Source organism: Setaria italica, chromosome IX (assembly GCF_000263155.2).
Source record: "Setaria italica strain Yugu1 chromosome IX, Setaria_italica_v2.0, whole genome shotgun sequence".
NCBI classification, from domain to species: Eukaryota; Viridiplantae; Streptophyta; class Magnoliopsida; order Poales; family Poaceae; genus Setaria; species Setaria italica.
The window spans coordinates 21,243,701-21,259,772 of NC_028458.1; the positions used below are offsets into that span (position 1 = coordinate 21,243,701).

Below are 16,072 nucleotides of genomic sequence, written 5' to 3' on the forward strand. Positions count from 1 at the left end.
GAAATGTACACCTGCACATGTCGGTCTTATCCCATGACACCCGTCATGCACACATGTAACTGATGTGCAAAACTAAATATTCCAACCTACGTTCGTGGCACGCTTTAGGCCTGAATATATTCTGAGCATCTCACGTTTTTCATTGCAACTTTGGCTTGCCACACCGAGCTCGCGTGCCCGCCGTAGTGCTCAATAAATAGGCGGGTGCACAGCATTCTTGCAAGGCAACGCCTTGACTCATCAGTCCATCGTCTTGCATTGTTCTATTGGAGGTACGTGATGTCATTTTCTTGTCTATCTCATTTACTATATGCATGGTATTGATATGTTCAGTATTGTAAGCCTATGGTGCCTTTGTTCTTCGTTTGTGTATGTAGTGGAGAATGGCCTGACCTAGAAGAGATGGAGCATGGAACTTGGAGGAGTCAGAGAACTAGGAGCAGCCTGCCCCCATGGCACCTCAGCAGCAGCTGGCTCTGATGGCACCTCCACTTCTATAGCTGGCAACGGCACCTCAGCAGCACCTTGTCCGCATGACACCTCCGACTCAGCCACTGACAACGGCACCTCAGGATCAGCTGAACCTCATGGCACCACCTTTTCACCTGCAGCCCGGCCACCACCTTTGCTACTGCCCGTTGAAATGCCACCTCCTCGGCCAGTCCTCACCGAACCAGATGAATCGCATGAGCTGAAATGGTCTATGTTGGGTTTTCTTCAGCAGTCCAGGCTCAACCGTGTTCGTCTCCATGGTATGTGGGTCTGCCCTTTTTGCCACATGGGTCACAGGCAGTGGACCATTCGTGACCTCTTGTTCCATGCACATACCATTGGCATTTCACCTGCGTGACTATGGGATACTAGGGCAAGTCATCATGCTTTAGAAGAGTATCTGCACCAAGATGGCCGTTTTGCTGAATTTCGTGCTACCGCGTGGTTTCCATGAGCCTATGCTGGTAGTAGTATGTCGGTGCACCACTTCTATGCCTATGTGTTGTCGTGCTTCATTCGTTAGAGTGTGTCATTGTACCTATAGTGGATGTATGCCTATGTATGCTGGATTCCTTTGTTAGAGTGTGTCGTTGAACTTGTACCAATAGTGGATCTATGCCTATGTATGCTATGGCCTATGAATGTGGTGCTGGTAATAAGAATGGTCATGTTTATCTATGTTCTAACACAAATTATTTGTGAATGGTACATTGACATGGCCCAATATATCTTCTTCTAACAAGTTGGAAATCTTTAGTGAGGAAGGGGGAAAGTTTGTTGCCCTAATTGTTAACAGATCAGATGATAGCGCAAGCAATAGGTCTTCTTGGTCTCACAATAGTTGTGTAAAGCATCCACAAGGGAAAAAACTTTTGTGAGGAAGGGGGAAAGTCCGTTGCTCTGTTTTTGAGCTGACCGGATGAAAGTGCAAGAAATAGGCCTTCTTGGTCTCAAAACAGTTCTGCTAGGTTTGACAAAGGGAAAAGTCTATTATTTAGTTTTTGAACAGACCAGATGACATTGTTACCAATATAATGCTACTTAATTAAACCCATCTTACTAGCAAAAGAAAACCGCATCGCAAAGGGATCTAGATCCAAGATGACAACAAATTGTTACCACTATGACTACTACCACTAATTCTTCTTCTTCTACTACTACTAATTCTTCTTATTCTTCTACCACTAATTCTTCTTCTTCATCCACCACTGATTCTTCTTCTTCTACTACTACTACCAATGCTACTACTACTACTTCTTCTACTAGTACCACTAATCGAGGCGCCTCTTCTTGGTCGATGGTGTGTCCGGGGCCTTGATGCAGCTGCCCGACGACGAGGCCGTCCCTCCATTGCCATCGCCCGTGGAAGATCATGGACCTCCTTGGCCGCCACCCATGGATGATGGCGCCGCTCCATGGCCACTGGTCGAGGACCATGACAGAGGTCCTTGACTTCTGCTCGATGAGGATGGTAGAGATTGACTGCAGCCGATCGACGAAGATGGTGGCTGTCCCTTCCATCCTCCTTAGGCTCTGCGCATGAGGACGGTGGTGCCCCGGCGAGTGGTGGTGCTTCCGCGCCCCTGACCACGGCCACCTCTAGTTGACTTGAGGATGGTGAGATGTTGGAGAGGCACCTGATCGACGATTTCGATTTGTTCCACCAACTCACAATCATTAGAGGATGTGTCCACTATCGCTTGAGGAGACAATGAATCGCTCGTCTTCGAATCCGTCAGCCCTGGAGATTTTTCCTCTTCATCAGAGGATGTGACATACGTCGTCACTCTAGGAGATGATGGCACCATGAGGAGAGGAAGAGGCGCACTACCAGACTAGGGGTTTTGTGGTGGTTGCAAGAATGAAGAAGAAGCTTACTCGACAAGGAAAGAGAACAGGATAATAATATAATCTAACACTGCCCTTATTGACAACTGGCCCCCGCAAAGTAATGTAAAATCATAAAGCGGTCTTCCAATCTCTCCATGAGTGCCACATCATCATGGTATTTCTAATACTTCCCTCATCATATCACAGTTTCTTTAGAGGTGTGGGTTCATTAGTGATAGAAATACATAATATCATTTCAAATACATACAAGCCATAGCACTTAAACAAGCGATACAAATACCGGAAGGTCCGGTCTGGTAAACAATAGTTATACAAGATGATTCGGTGAACACGAACACACCGATGCAGTTGTTAGTATTCATACACAAGAAGGTCCTTTCTACGAAACATCAATACACCAAAAATTCGCCAACCGGTTTCACTCCCTCATCATTACTCTGTCTTGGAACTGCAATCTCTGCCTCATCCATAACTTTCCCCTTCTCTATCTACTATGAGTCCTCCATTGTTCTCCCCCTACCTTCTTCTTTGACTGTCTAGTCAATCTCTCCTACAACATGGGTCCTTCCTAGGCAAATCTTATGCCAGATCTTGTTGTGAGTATCGCCAATAAGATCAGTGATGCAAGAGATTTTATCAGGTTCAAAGCAGTCTGTAAGAGTTGGAACTACGCTCGTTCAGGCGAGGCACGCCCGTTTCACCCTTGGATTCAGAAATCTGAACATATCGGTGAATCTGGAGCAGTGACATTCGCATCCGTCGTGGATTACTAGCTTTTTGAGGTCTCATTTCCAGCATTAGCTGGGAAAAGGCATAGGCTGATTGGTTGCGGTGGATCTGGACGCCTTGTTGTCATAGATGATAGAGATGAGAGCATTGTGTTCCTGTTGAATCCTTTGTCTCATCGGGAGCACATTATCCTTCCTCGACTTCCAGCATGGTGCCGTATGGGTTCTCTCGATGCTTGTATCTTGGGCTTAGAAATACCTACTAGCGCAGAGTCATTTCTTGTGTTAACCAATTTGTGGCCCCTGAAATCGATTCCAGCGCTAGGGTCATTGCCCCTATGCATCTGGTATTTGGGAAGCCAATCCAACTAGACTACCATTCCCTCGAAAGATTTATGGCGCAGTTCTCCTGAACACATGCGGATCTACTTGGGGCTTCATCTTCCAGCACCTCCTTAAGCTGTTGGACTTCGGTTATCATGGGTTTTTGGCATGAGAAACTCTTCTCTCCTCCAAGGTCAAGACCGATTGTTCTCTGTTGTTCGAGAGAAGAGGATGCATAGCTCCTAGAGCTGGGATATCAATGAGAGAGACCTTGAGGTGGTGAAATTTACTTTGCATTCATTCGTCAGTGACATTTGGCAGCCTATTCACTGGGAGACAGCTCAAGAGTTCTAGACTAAGATCATCCTATTTGGACCTGACAAGTGCATTGTTGTACAAGAGCATGCCATTTGTGGCTTACCTAACCTGAAAGGAAATCACATTTACTTCCTAGGAACTGATGGGCATGATGAAGAGTCGCAATACTGGCTCTACCAGTAGGGACTAAGAAATATGGTAGGCATCAACAATGATCTTGCGATCTGCATTACGTTCATAAAATTTGCCATTTACAACACTAACATCAAGAGTACAAGCAAGGTTTATTAGAATTGAAACAAGCTATCGTTTACCTTGCACCAGGATGCATACCAGCGACCAGGGTTGTTAAATGTCCAATCATACCTCACATGGAGAGCATACCTATGCTCGCACTTATTTTCAAGATCCACAACGACAACATCATGGTTAGGAGACCCAATCTTTCGCTACCAATGACTCCAAGAACCTCTAGAAGCTAGTAAAATATAAGAACCTATCAATTCATAAAATGATCCAAATTAAAAACTAACTGCATCTAGTATGTTCAACCCAGATCTCTAGATCAATAAATCCCCTTTCCTAGGACGATAGGGGAAAGTAGTGGCACAAACCAGTGGACTGACCTGACCGAACGTCCTCCTCCCATTATCGCTACGCTCATGCGCCATTCCCGCCATGGGCTGTTGCAGATCTGCGCCATCAATAGTACCAAATTTAGGCCATCAACTCCTGCATAAACACATAAAAATTTGAGCATCAATAGTAGTGGTAGGAGTTATTACTAACAAATTGCACAAGTGTTGGTGAATATTTGTATGCAGGTCCATTAATGGAGAAAACACACCTCAAGAGTAAGGAAACACACTCTCAACCAATCAGGAGCAAGCACACGGATTGAAGGGCCCACAAACAGGAGTAAAATGATAAGATTCACCGCAAAGCACCCTGTACCCAAGTGAGGACCCACCTGGTAGACACTCAGCCAAAGGCAGTTGGCTAAGGCGGTTACCAGGGGTCGACCGAACCCATGGTTTGGCCAAACCACTGTTGGCTTCACTTTGCCTCCAGCCGCCACGTGTCGCCAGTTACCAACTTTGCAATGGCAGTTAAGGAAGATTCCCCAAATATTCCTCTCGGGAACCGACCCCCAAGTGCCTATAAATATGAGGGGAGGGGTCTTATTTGCGGACACTTCACCACCCTGGGTGAACACCACCAACACCTCTCAAGAAGAGTTTAGAGCTTCACTACAAAGACAAGGTGCTGCCTAGCTTGTGCTTAGAGTAGGGAGAGAGTGAGGGGTAGTTCGGGGAAGCGCCGGGTATGCCAGCATTCTTCTCCAAGCTTGTACCTCTACAGATGCTGGCTTCTTTTGGTATGAAGTAAGTTCTCATTTGTGGTTCTTTTCTTATATAGTTCTTATAGTTGAGTGAGATCAGTTCTCTTACTCGTGGGTTCGTTGTTCCGTATTTATATAGAGTGTTGTACGTTTACTATGGGACGTCAGCCATAGTTAGACTGCAGTAGTAATCAGTAGCATAGACATGGTGTCTAGGCTAGGGGTTATCCTTCATTTGCCTTATATCCCACGGGCCGCAGAGGTAGGCCGTAGTTGGTGACAACCCTATTGGTCCTTCATAATCCTCCACGTTTGGATATAGCGTAGAGCCATTGGCCGGAGGCACCTGCATCACCAAAGTCATTGTAACTTGAAATCATTGTTTAGTTTTGCACTTCATAAACTATAGTCTATCAATTTCTAACACCAATCGGAATGCAAATCTAATGGTATGATGAGATCGGAATCTAGTATCTTCAACCCAGATCCCCAAATCCTCAAATCCCCTTCCCTAAGATGATAGGGGAAAGTAGCGGCACAAAATAGGGGACTGACCTAAGCGTAGCTCCTCCTCCTCCCATCACCGCTAGGATGCGCCATTCCCACCACGGACCATTGCAAATCTGCGCACCGACGCTAACTCTAGTCTTTGCCACAGCCAACAGCGAGTCTCTTGCAGTAGTGCATGCCGTGTTGAGAAATGAGAAATATCTAGCCGATGTTTGGGCCTGCAACTAGCATGTGGACCACACTTAGTAGGAGCAAGATATATAGAATTTATCCTATCCAAAAAACATACATAGTTCATGTCTCAGTGGTAGTGCTTTCTCAGCACAATCAAGAGGTCGCAGGTTCAATCCTTGCTATGCACAGTCTTACCTTTTTATTTCCCTTCCCTTTTTTTAATCTCAAACTAACATAACTTACCAAAACTTCTGCCACCAACTCACCTGAAACTTACATGTGGGATCCGGTTGCGGTAATAAATTCTCATTCGATCAGTAATAGGTTCGACCCACGGGAGGAGCACGTTTTCCATTTTATTTTACCGCCCTATTTATCAGCTTAAACTTACATGTGGGACCCTCGTTGGTTTATGATGTTTTCGCGGAGCTTATGCCATCACAAAACCAGCATGTAACAGTGAGTGACGCTTTCTTTTTTTTCCTATAGTGGCAACTTTTATGACGTTCTTTTTACTAAATTTGCTCGGATGTGAAACTTTATGAATTTTCAGCCAGAAACATCATAGATATATGATGAGAACAAATGTGTCATAAAATTTTCATCATATATCAACACATTTCTTATAGTAAATGTTCTCCGTGGCCGCAGCAGCTAGCCGCTCTAGCTGACGACAAGCGGCTACCTGCTAAAAATGATCTAGAGTGGGCAGCGCCTACACTGGTGAAAAAGTGAGCACTAGTCCCGATTGGAGAGATACATAGATCTCGAAAATCCAACCGAGACTAATCTGTCGAGACTAAAAGCCCCTCTCTTTAGTCCCGAGTATTTCACCTGGGACTAAAAACCTCCTTTAGTCTCGGTTGGTAAAAAGGTTCCAAAAAAATAAAAAAATGGGCCACCCCCGCTCACCCACGCCGCCCGCGTCGCCCGCTGGGAGCCCGCTGAAGGGCAGCCCGCGCCGCTCGTGCCCTCCGCCTGGAAGAAAGGGAGAGGAGGAGGAGAGACGATAAGGAAGAAGAGAAAGACTGCATGCTTGAGATAAAGGAGGGAAGAGGAGAGAAGATAAGGTGGAGAGAGAGAGAGTGGGGACTAAAGGCCCCGGTTGGTGAGGCGAGGCGTTTAATCCCGGTTGAAAATACCAAACGGGACTAAAGGCCCCACTTTAGTCCGGTTCCCGGTTGGAATTACCAACCGGAACTGGGAGGGGAGGTGCTTTAGTCCCGATTGATGTTTTCAACCGGGACTAAACGTCTCACCAGATTCCCTCATCCCACTGGCCGTTACATCCGGGACTAAAGGGTCCCTTTAATCCCAGTTGATATTACCAACCGGGACTAAAGCTCCTATAGTTCCTATCATCGGTGGCCGTTTGATCTGGGACTAAAGGCCCTTTAGTTCCAAATCCAAAGATGACTAGGATTAAAACGCTGGATGGAAGATCTCTGGTGCTAAAAGCTTGTTCCAATCATTGCTACGGTGGCCTCAAGATTACCACTAATACCAGTGTTAGTAAACGTTTGATTGGTTGACGGCAGGGAAGTCGACAGCGGACACTTAATTGGGCTCAACATCACGAGTTGATTACTCAGGGGACAGCTAGGCGACACTGAAATGGAACGGAAAACGCCTCTATCTTCTCTGTGGCTGGTGCTCATCGGCACATGTACGGATGGTCACCGGGCACGTCTCGCCGGCATGCACGCGCATCACTCTGGGGTCGTTACAAAGCATGTGATTCCAAAGTTTCTGCAGAAATGGCGGCGCCAGTGTTGCGCTTGGGTGGAAAAGACGAGAAAGAATACACAGTTTAGTTGGAGGAAGAAGATAAGTAGACTACGTGTTGTCGCCACTCAACTTCTCCAAAACTTATATATGCAAAGAGGCCCTATACTCCTTTGGCAATTTCCTTTCGCATTGCTTCATCTGAGTGGTGAGCTAGTAGCTAGCTTTTGACCCAAGGGAATCGAGACGATCCGATCCTCACACCTTGTGGTGCGCTTTAGGACCAAGTGCATGACACGTGAGTGCCGGCAGAATGCAATGTGCGGAAAAAGATTTTTTTAAAAACAAATCTGTTGTAAAGTATTTGCCGACTTACGAATATAGGGAGAAACATCGTCCTTCAAATCTTTGACGTGTGTAACATAACACAAAAGGCTTAAAAGTATACGTCAAAAACAGTTGAGCCATAATCTGCAACGCGAGCGTATATGTTCAAAGAAAAAGAGAAATAAGCTTACTATGTTCAATGAAAAAGGGCTACGATTTCTCCTTTTCTTTGAACATAGTAAAAGAGAAATAAGCTAATTATTTTAAGTAGCCTTCCCTTTTTGAGCTGATACTGCCCTTTTACTATGTTCAAAGGAAAGGAGAAATCATACCATAAATTTGGGACGCGAGAGTGGACCAAGTAAACGGGACATTCCTACTCGAGAGGAGGGTTTAGCAGCACTATCAAAAGCCACGCGTACCGAGACCGAGAGGTTCCACGGCGAAAGATGCCGGTAGACTAGACCGCACCGGTCGCATCTGACCGTTGACGGATGTTACCGTGGTGGGGCCGAGGGGCGGGCCCACAAGCATTCCTGGCCGCTTCTCGCCGACCATTTCCCCACAGGCCCACACTGCCCACCGCTTTCGGCTCGGCCCGCAAGCGATTCCCGTTTCCCAAGCGCGCGCGCGCGGGTGGGTCATGCGCCCGATGCGCCCGTCGTCGGCTCGGGTGGGGCCCACCCCGCGGCCCCCTCCATCACGAGCCATAGACGCGATTAGATTAGCAGCAGCGGCGGCAATTATTTTTGGCAGCTCTCGTGCGTGCTTTGCTTGCTCTGTCGCAGCCAGTAACGCTTCCCCTCTTTTCTTCCTTCTCCCTCCGCTTTATAAGCAGCGCCCTGCGGGAAGCCGCCGCTGCTGACACACACCGCTCCCGATTGATCTCCTCCCTCCAGCGCCGGCCGGCACAGGGAGTCACAGCCGCACAAGAGGGCAAGTTGGACACGTCATCGAGATTCGGGAGGAGCTCAGCGTCCATGGAGAACCGCAAGGAGGTATGGCCTTGCTTTCTACCTCCCAGTCTTCTTCCATGGCACTGTTCCTGGGGAAAGTTCGTTGTTTTTCTTCGTTTCTTGGGGGAAATTCCGCCCGCGCGGCTCGATTGTGGCCGGATTCTCATCCTTCCCGCTCCGAATTTCGCTGGGATTCAAGCTGAATCGGCCGCTGGTTAAATGGTTCCGTGCAGGAGCAGCAGGGCGCAGCTGTGGGCTGGATGACGGTGCCGGCCTTCGGGGAGTGGGACGTCAAGAACGGCGCCGTGCCGGACTACTCCATGGACTTCTCCAAGATCCGCGAGATGCGCAAGCAGAACAAGCGGGAGCTCTCCAGGGCCAGCCTCGGCGGCGACGAGGACCTCCTCCAGGCGCAGCAGGGCAAGCCGCAGGCGGCGGCGCAGCCCGACAAGTCCTCCGCCGCCGTCGCGGCAGACGACCACCACCGCCGGCCGCTGCACGACGGCTCACCCACGGTAACGACTAGTTCCTCTGGAAATCAGGATTAACTTCGCGCATACTACTAAAGGGGTTGCTAAAGTTTAGCACAAGTCACATTGGATGTTTTGATGCTAATTAGGAGTATTAAACATAGACTAATTACAAAACTAATTGCACAGATGGAGTCTAATTCACGAGACGAATCTATTAAGTCTAATTAGTCCATGATTTGATAATGTGGTGCTACAGTAACTATTTGCTAATGATGGATTAATTAGGCTTAATAGATTCGTCTCGCGTATTAGCACAGGGTTCTGCAATTAATTTTATAATTAGCTCATGTTTAGTCCTCCTAATTGGCATCCGAACATCCGATGTGACACTGCTAAAGTTTAGCACTATCCCTAAGTAGCAGTCTGTTAAGTTACTGTCACACATGACTTTGCTTGGGTTAGCGCCGTTGATTTGGGGCGCCCAGTCACCTCACCCGAATTTGGTCAGAATTCATTGCAGCGCGTTAAATTAAAGCAAACAATATATATTCAGGACAGGATTTTAGCACAGGGGAAATAGGATTACTCTGTCCTTTTCTTGATGAACATTGGGAAATCATGTCAGAGGCATTATTGAAAAGGGCAGTCCATGTACTATCACACAGTAGAAATATCAGTTTGAGTAGCCTGTGACACAAATTGTTTGAGGACAGAAGCGCGCCTAGTTTTGATTCTTCTAGAACAGTGCAGCTCTAAAAATATCACAACCTGGTTGGGCTTGCATTACTAATGTTCAGATAAATTTTATTTGAGAAAAAAATTATTTGGTAGTGCAGAGAGAGGGGGGGTGGGGGGGGGGGGGGGGCAATCGAGTACCATCACATCGGCAGAATTTGTTATGCAATACATCAGCAATTTAGGAGTGACGCACGGCGGCCATTCCAGATAGCACAGGCTAATGCATCCAATTATGCGCATGCAGTGGACACTAGTAGCAGTAGTGGTTCTTGTCCCAACTTGGATGAAAGGGACAGGCCCATAAATTTCTTCATAGCCTCCAAATCTGCATCTGTCTAAATTGTTAGCTGTACTGATCTATGGGCTGCGTCACTGTCCATTTGGAGTGGGGAGAAGGTTATCTGGGGAAAATAAATTGTATTTATGATTGTACTGTTGTCCATCACTAGCAGATTTGAGTAGCTGCAGGATGATATTGATGCGATTGCCAATTGCATGACTACACTGCTTAAGTGGGGAGTAGGAGGTAATGGAGCACTCACATGTGTATAACTATGAATGACTTTTACCTTGTTCACTGAAATTTGTAAGAGGTATTGATGTGTGGGTTTACATACTGCTAGTCTTGTTGCATTAGGAGGGTGGTCTACTCAAACTCAATAGGTATGGTACTCAATCTATGAAACTTGAGCTAATCTTACCATTACATATGATGATATGACGTAATAAAATGATGTAAGTTAATAAGGTTATGGGCAGCTTTCTAGAGATCGATTTGCGAAAGGGTGTGCTTAGTGCGGGTAGTTAAAGAGGCCCTTTTTTAACAGAAGAAACTAGACGTGGTTTAGTTGGCCTTGATTATCTAACAGTCATCTTCCTTCAAGAAAAGAAGTGTGGCTTGTCACTTTCAGGTGGTGACATCTTGTATTGTTGGTTTGTTGATGTGCTACCTGATGAAGAACTGTAGCCGCAATTAACTACCCATAAAGTTTGTGCGAATGTCTTATACAGTTATTTTGGTGACTCATAGTTGGACATATTCCCCACATGCCCATCAGGACCGCATTTTCTAGACTTTCAGTATGACAATTTCAAAGTCTTCTTCTGAGCAAACTTTTCCTCTGGTTGCCATCATGCATTCCGCTGCATATGATTGACTAGCTTTACTGACTTTTCAAACAATTTTTTTGTGCTGGATTCCATTGCATGTAATTGACCCATGCTAGCAAAGATTAGCCAATTACTCAAAGCTGTTGCTATTGATGCAGGGAAGAAAGAAATTCCTCAGCTATTTCCAGTGTTGTATCAGAGCCTAAAGGATTCCGAACCCTGGTGCTACCGGTGTCGTGCAAATAGCTTTTAGGTTTCTTGGGTACTGTAAAGTTTGCATAATGTGTAGTTCACCTCCGATTCTGTAATCTTGTCTCTCGTGTGGATGAGAGAAAGGAGGAATTGCAAGGGAAGAAGCGCACATCAGTTAGTTCATGGTGTTTTTTGCAACGGTTTGCAACTTTTAGTGCAATGTGATCTGAGGATTGGATCTGAAGGTGTATGATGGTGTTTGGTTGGATGAAATTGTTTGCACCCGTGATGATATATTCGTTGCATATTAAATGGTCCTGCCCGTTATTTCTTTTCTACTACTAGATTTCTTTCTTCTCTGGATACAATTTATTTTGTTTATCTCTGGCTAGAAGAAAGTCACCGGAATCAGGTGGCTCTGCCTTAGAAGAAACAAATTCTTTGACAAGTAAGCACAGCAATTTCCATGTGGAAAAGAAGTGTCTCTGAGTGGAACTAAGAATTCTGCTGACGAACTTGTGGTTTGTATTCATCCGTCTCCGATTTTCAGTGTATTCTGCAATCTTTTTTTTTCAGGAAATTTGAGTGCTGAGTAATTGATATATCAACTTGGTCCTACGGAACATGTTTGAACAGCTACATATGCTGATCCTTGGGACATGTTTTTTTTTTTTGATACTCGATCCTTGGGACACGTTGGAATACGTTATCGGAATGATCAGCAGATTATGCAGAAGGTATCTGATGTGAGCAGCTGTAGCTAACAAATATTCCCTTCAGGGTGCAGTATTGGATTTGTAGATGAATATTCAAACACATCTTGCACATAGATTTAGCACGTGGCGCCGCCAAAGTGCAAGTTATTTAGCAGAATAGAATATGGACCTCTGATAGGCTCGAAGCCCGCGGATGGGAGAACAATGGACATTGTGCATTATACCGGAGAATGCAGGAAAGGGGCTTCCATCTCTTGAAAGATTGCAGGTTCACCAAACGTACATGGGAAGGGGTAGCAGAGTGGCTCGGTAAAATTTTCTTATGGCCAGGTAATTGGGCACCTATCGACTCGGTGTTGCAATGGTGGACACAATTGTGCGCTACACCAAGCGCCACAAGAAAAGGCCTGCGCACCCTTGTCATCTTAACTTGCTGGGAGATACGGAGAGAGAGAAATGCAAGAATATTTGAACAAAGAGAATCGGCAAATGCAACACTCCTTTAGAAAATCAAGGATGAGGCGTCACTTTGGATAACGGCAGGAGCAAAGGCTCTTTTATCTACCGCTCTTGAGCTTTTATTTCCTTTGCCGTTGTACCACGGTATGTATGTAACCATTTTGCCTATCTAGAATTTCTAAGCAGCTCTCCTGCCAGATTGTTTTAAAAGAAAGATTTAGCACGTAGCAATTGCCTAGCCAAATTAACCCTGCCTGATGAGCATAGAGAAGAGGCTCCGAGATCTTGAGTCTACCAGCTTCGATTTGATCTTGGAGATGGCAGACGAATGGAATGACACTAGCAGCCGTTACCTCTTTTTTTTTTTTGCCCGCTACTGTTCTTGACGATTTTTGCAAAGATTTCTTTGATCTGCCAATGTTCTTTGAGCGAGTTGCTTGGATGCAGCAGGATTTGCAGCTGCTTCTAGTGGGAAAAGTGACGAGACCTGCTGGTAGGTTGCTGGTGGCATCTGCAACAGATAAGATCTGCATGAGAGTTTGCCTGCGGCCACGCTTTGCCGGCAGCAGGAGAGGGCCCGTGGTGCAGATAGTCAGATAGGATTGGACTTGGGCCAAGGGGCAGGGGTTATGGCCGCAGCAGCCTCCCTCCTCCCTCCTCGTAGGCGCTAACCCGTTCATCCTTTTCAAAGAGCAGCAAAACATTAACCATACAAATAGGCCGGGTCTTTAGAAAAGAAAAAAGAAATGGGCAGATCTGCAATGGTGTGGATCTTCCGGATAGAGCAAGTACCAGTCCGCAGACCACCACCACCTAAACTTTAGATCTAGGTCGGTCACCAGGAGCTTGTTTGGATCGAGGGGTTATGGCTAAAAATTAGTCCTGGTGATCCAATCAATAGGGTTAAAAGTGGGCTAAAAATTAACCAATCCTCCAACTAAACTTTAGTTCATTAGCCATCTCCAAACCCAACTAATGGGGCTAATTTTAGACATAAATGGTAAAAAAAGTACCCCTCCCACTAAATCTTACCTTTTTTTCCCTACACCACCTAAGGTTAGAATGTACTTTTATCAATAAATGGGCTAAAAATTAGCTCCGGCTCCAAACAACTAAAATTTAGACATCTAAACTTTAGTTTTAGTCCATCCAAACATGCCGTAGGTTTGCATTAGTTTGGTTGCACGTCTCGACTTGCATGAGTTTCGACTGAGATTAAGCATGTATTTGGTTTCGAAATCAAATGAGATGGGTTGGCATCATCCTAATTTTTTGGGTTAAGTTTAAACCATCTCGTATTTAGTTGAGAGGGATGGATCCAACCTAATTTTTTTATTTTGTTGCGGAGGTCGAGAGAGTTAGGTTGGATGCCATCTTGATATCATTAACCATAATAATTGTGGCGTCCACTTGTGCACAATAGGGCGCACCAGTCATTTTGTTTTTTTCTTTCTGCCTTATCTTTTTCCTCCAACCTCCACCCGAGCTGCCCTTCCCTACCTTCCACCTTGCCGTCTGTCACTTCTGCTCCATCCCGCCTACCTCGCCTCCGCTCTGCAAGCTAGCCCCAGCCTCGCTTCCACACCGTGCCCCCACGTGCGCGGCCTTGCTTTACCTGATTAGCGGTTGCCCGGAGTCCCTCCGCACCGTCCTCCCTGCCATTTCTGCATGGCCTCGCGCCCCTTCGGTCATCCACACTGCTAGTTGGCCGGCTTGTTTTGCCCTTGTCTCCCCATTGTACCCGCGGCCCTGCTCCCTAATCGGCGGTCACCTGGAGTACTGCACCTCCGCATCAACCTCCTCGCCACTCAAGACAACTAGTTCGTTGTTGCACACATCCGAGCTCACCCCTACCCCTCTCAGCTGATGTCATGCCCACACGAACAGAGTAGACACAACATGCATGAGGATGAAGTGCGTCATCTCAATTCACTCATTTTGGGAAAACGGCATGAACCCGCATCTACAGGGAATATTCCATATTCCCCTCCTAGGGATGAACGTAACCCATCACACTCCAAACCAAACACCTCAAAAAATGGATCCAACCATCTTCAACCCTCAAATCGAACACATGCTAACAGTGCATAGTGTGCTAGATCCCGTAAGGTGGCATGGAAGTAGTGATAGCTTTTGACTTTATAATTACGTCTAAACAAGTTCTGGACAACTCTGGTGCAATAGGTGAAGAGTTGAAGCTCCAAATTTATTAGTAAAAGGAATGTAAGTACAATAGCAAATGTGAAAGGTAAAGGGGTAGAGAATGCAAACTTCTGACTAGCGACACGATGAATTTTTACCGAGGTATCAGAACGCAAAGCTTTCCTTTAGTCCTCGTTGTTGGAGCCCCTCTGAAGGGAATGCCCACGCAAGGGCATAAGCTCCCCGATCAAGTAATTGCTAATGGTAGTTAGCACGCCATGTTGTGAACCGCAAGCGCACGGATCCATTGTAACTTTTCCTTGGAGTATCCTCCAAGGTTTATCAATCCACGAAATAAGGGATTTGCACGCTTAACTAAGCACTAATCTATGTAACCAAAAGCTCTTTGTATTTGATAAGGTTATGCTAACGAAACAACTAAGCAGTCTAAATCAAAGCAGATAGAGAGTAAAAGGTTGTGAACAAGATAGGTGAAATGCTTGTCCTAGGGATCTAGGATCACTTGAAGATTGAATCGTCATGAATGAAAGAACTAGATCTAAGTGCTATCGTGAGTGGATGTGAATCATGCCCAACACTTTCCCTCTTGCATACCGTCACTACACAAGGATAATCAACTATTGGACAATAGGAACACGACACGATTATCGTTCTAGGTAAGAAATAAAGCAACCCAAAGTAGCGCTGGCCAACCATTAAATGAAAGAGCATCATGATATGAATGATAACAAATAGATCTTAAACAAGAGGTTCAATGATTACAAATCAAGATCTCCATACAACCCCGAGGACAAACAGAGATTTTTTCCCCATGATCTTACACATGTTGACAAAAAAGGGGTAAAGGACGCCCTGTAGATCAACTAGACCGATGAAGATGGCGAACGGGGGCAAGAAAGGCCCAGGACGATCGGCCTGGGCACCTCTAAGCCGATCAGCTTGGGGGTTTTTCCCCTCCTCTGGTGCTCTGCTTCGCATGGCCTCTTCTAGATCCAATCTTCTCTCCGTTTTCCTATCTTGTGGCGGCGGTGGATGGTGTTTACATGGTGTTTCCTCCTTCTCTCTTCTCTCTCTTGCTTGTAATCCATGAGGGGATATTTGTAGTCCTTCGTAGGCGGCAGCTCTGGACGATTGGTCAGTAGAAAAACCCTAGATGTATCATAGACTTCACGCCAAAGAAACAGGGATGTGACCGAACCCTAGAATGGGCCAGGCCGATCGGCCCATAGGGTCCCAGGCCGATTCTAGCCCATCTGGTTCTCCTCTTTCTCGTGCAGGCTTCTCTCGATGACCCTCATCCAATTATTCGTTAAGCTCCTTATGAAAACCCACTGATTATGTCATATTTCCTGTCAAAACACAATATGCTCCAAAATACAACACGTATGCAATAATGGGGTAATTTCAAGTGCCATGTGGCGGGTTAGTATAAGGATTAGTCCAATAATGCCACATAAATAATACTAAAAAGGTG

The 16,072-nt window shown here is 46.0% G+C and overlaps 1 protein-coding gene across 1 annotated transcript; it reads left to right on the forward strand.

Annotated features, from left to right (window-relative positions):
• Positions 1–8,557: 8,557 nt before the first annotated feature.
• Positions 8,558–11,598, forward strand: LOC101769065. The gene is made up of 3 exons (XM_004983089.4): positions 8,558–8,789; positions 8,981–9,262; positions 11,227–11,598. Exons 1-3 carry the CDS (start codon positions 8,772–8,774, stop codon positions 11,272–11,274), a joined length of 348 nt encoding a protein of 115 aa, XP_004983146.1. The 5' UTR covers positions 8,558–8,771; the 3' UTR covers positions 11,275–11,598.
• The last annotated feature ends 4,474 nt before the right edge of the window (positions 11,599–16,072 follow it).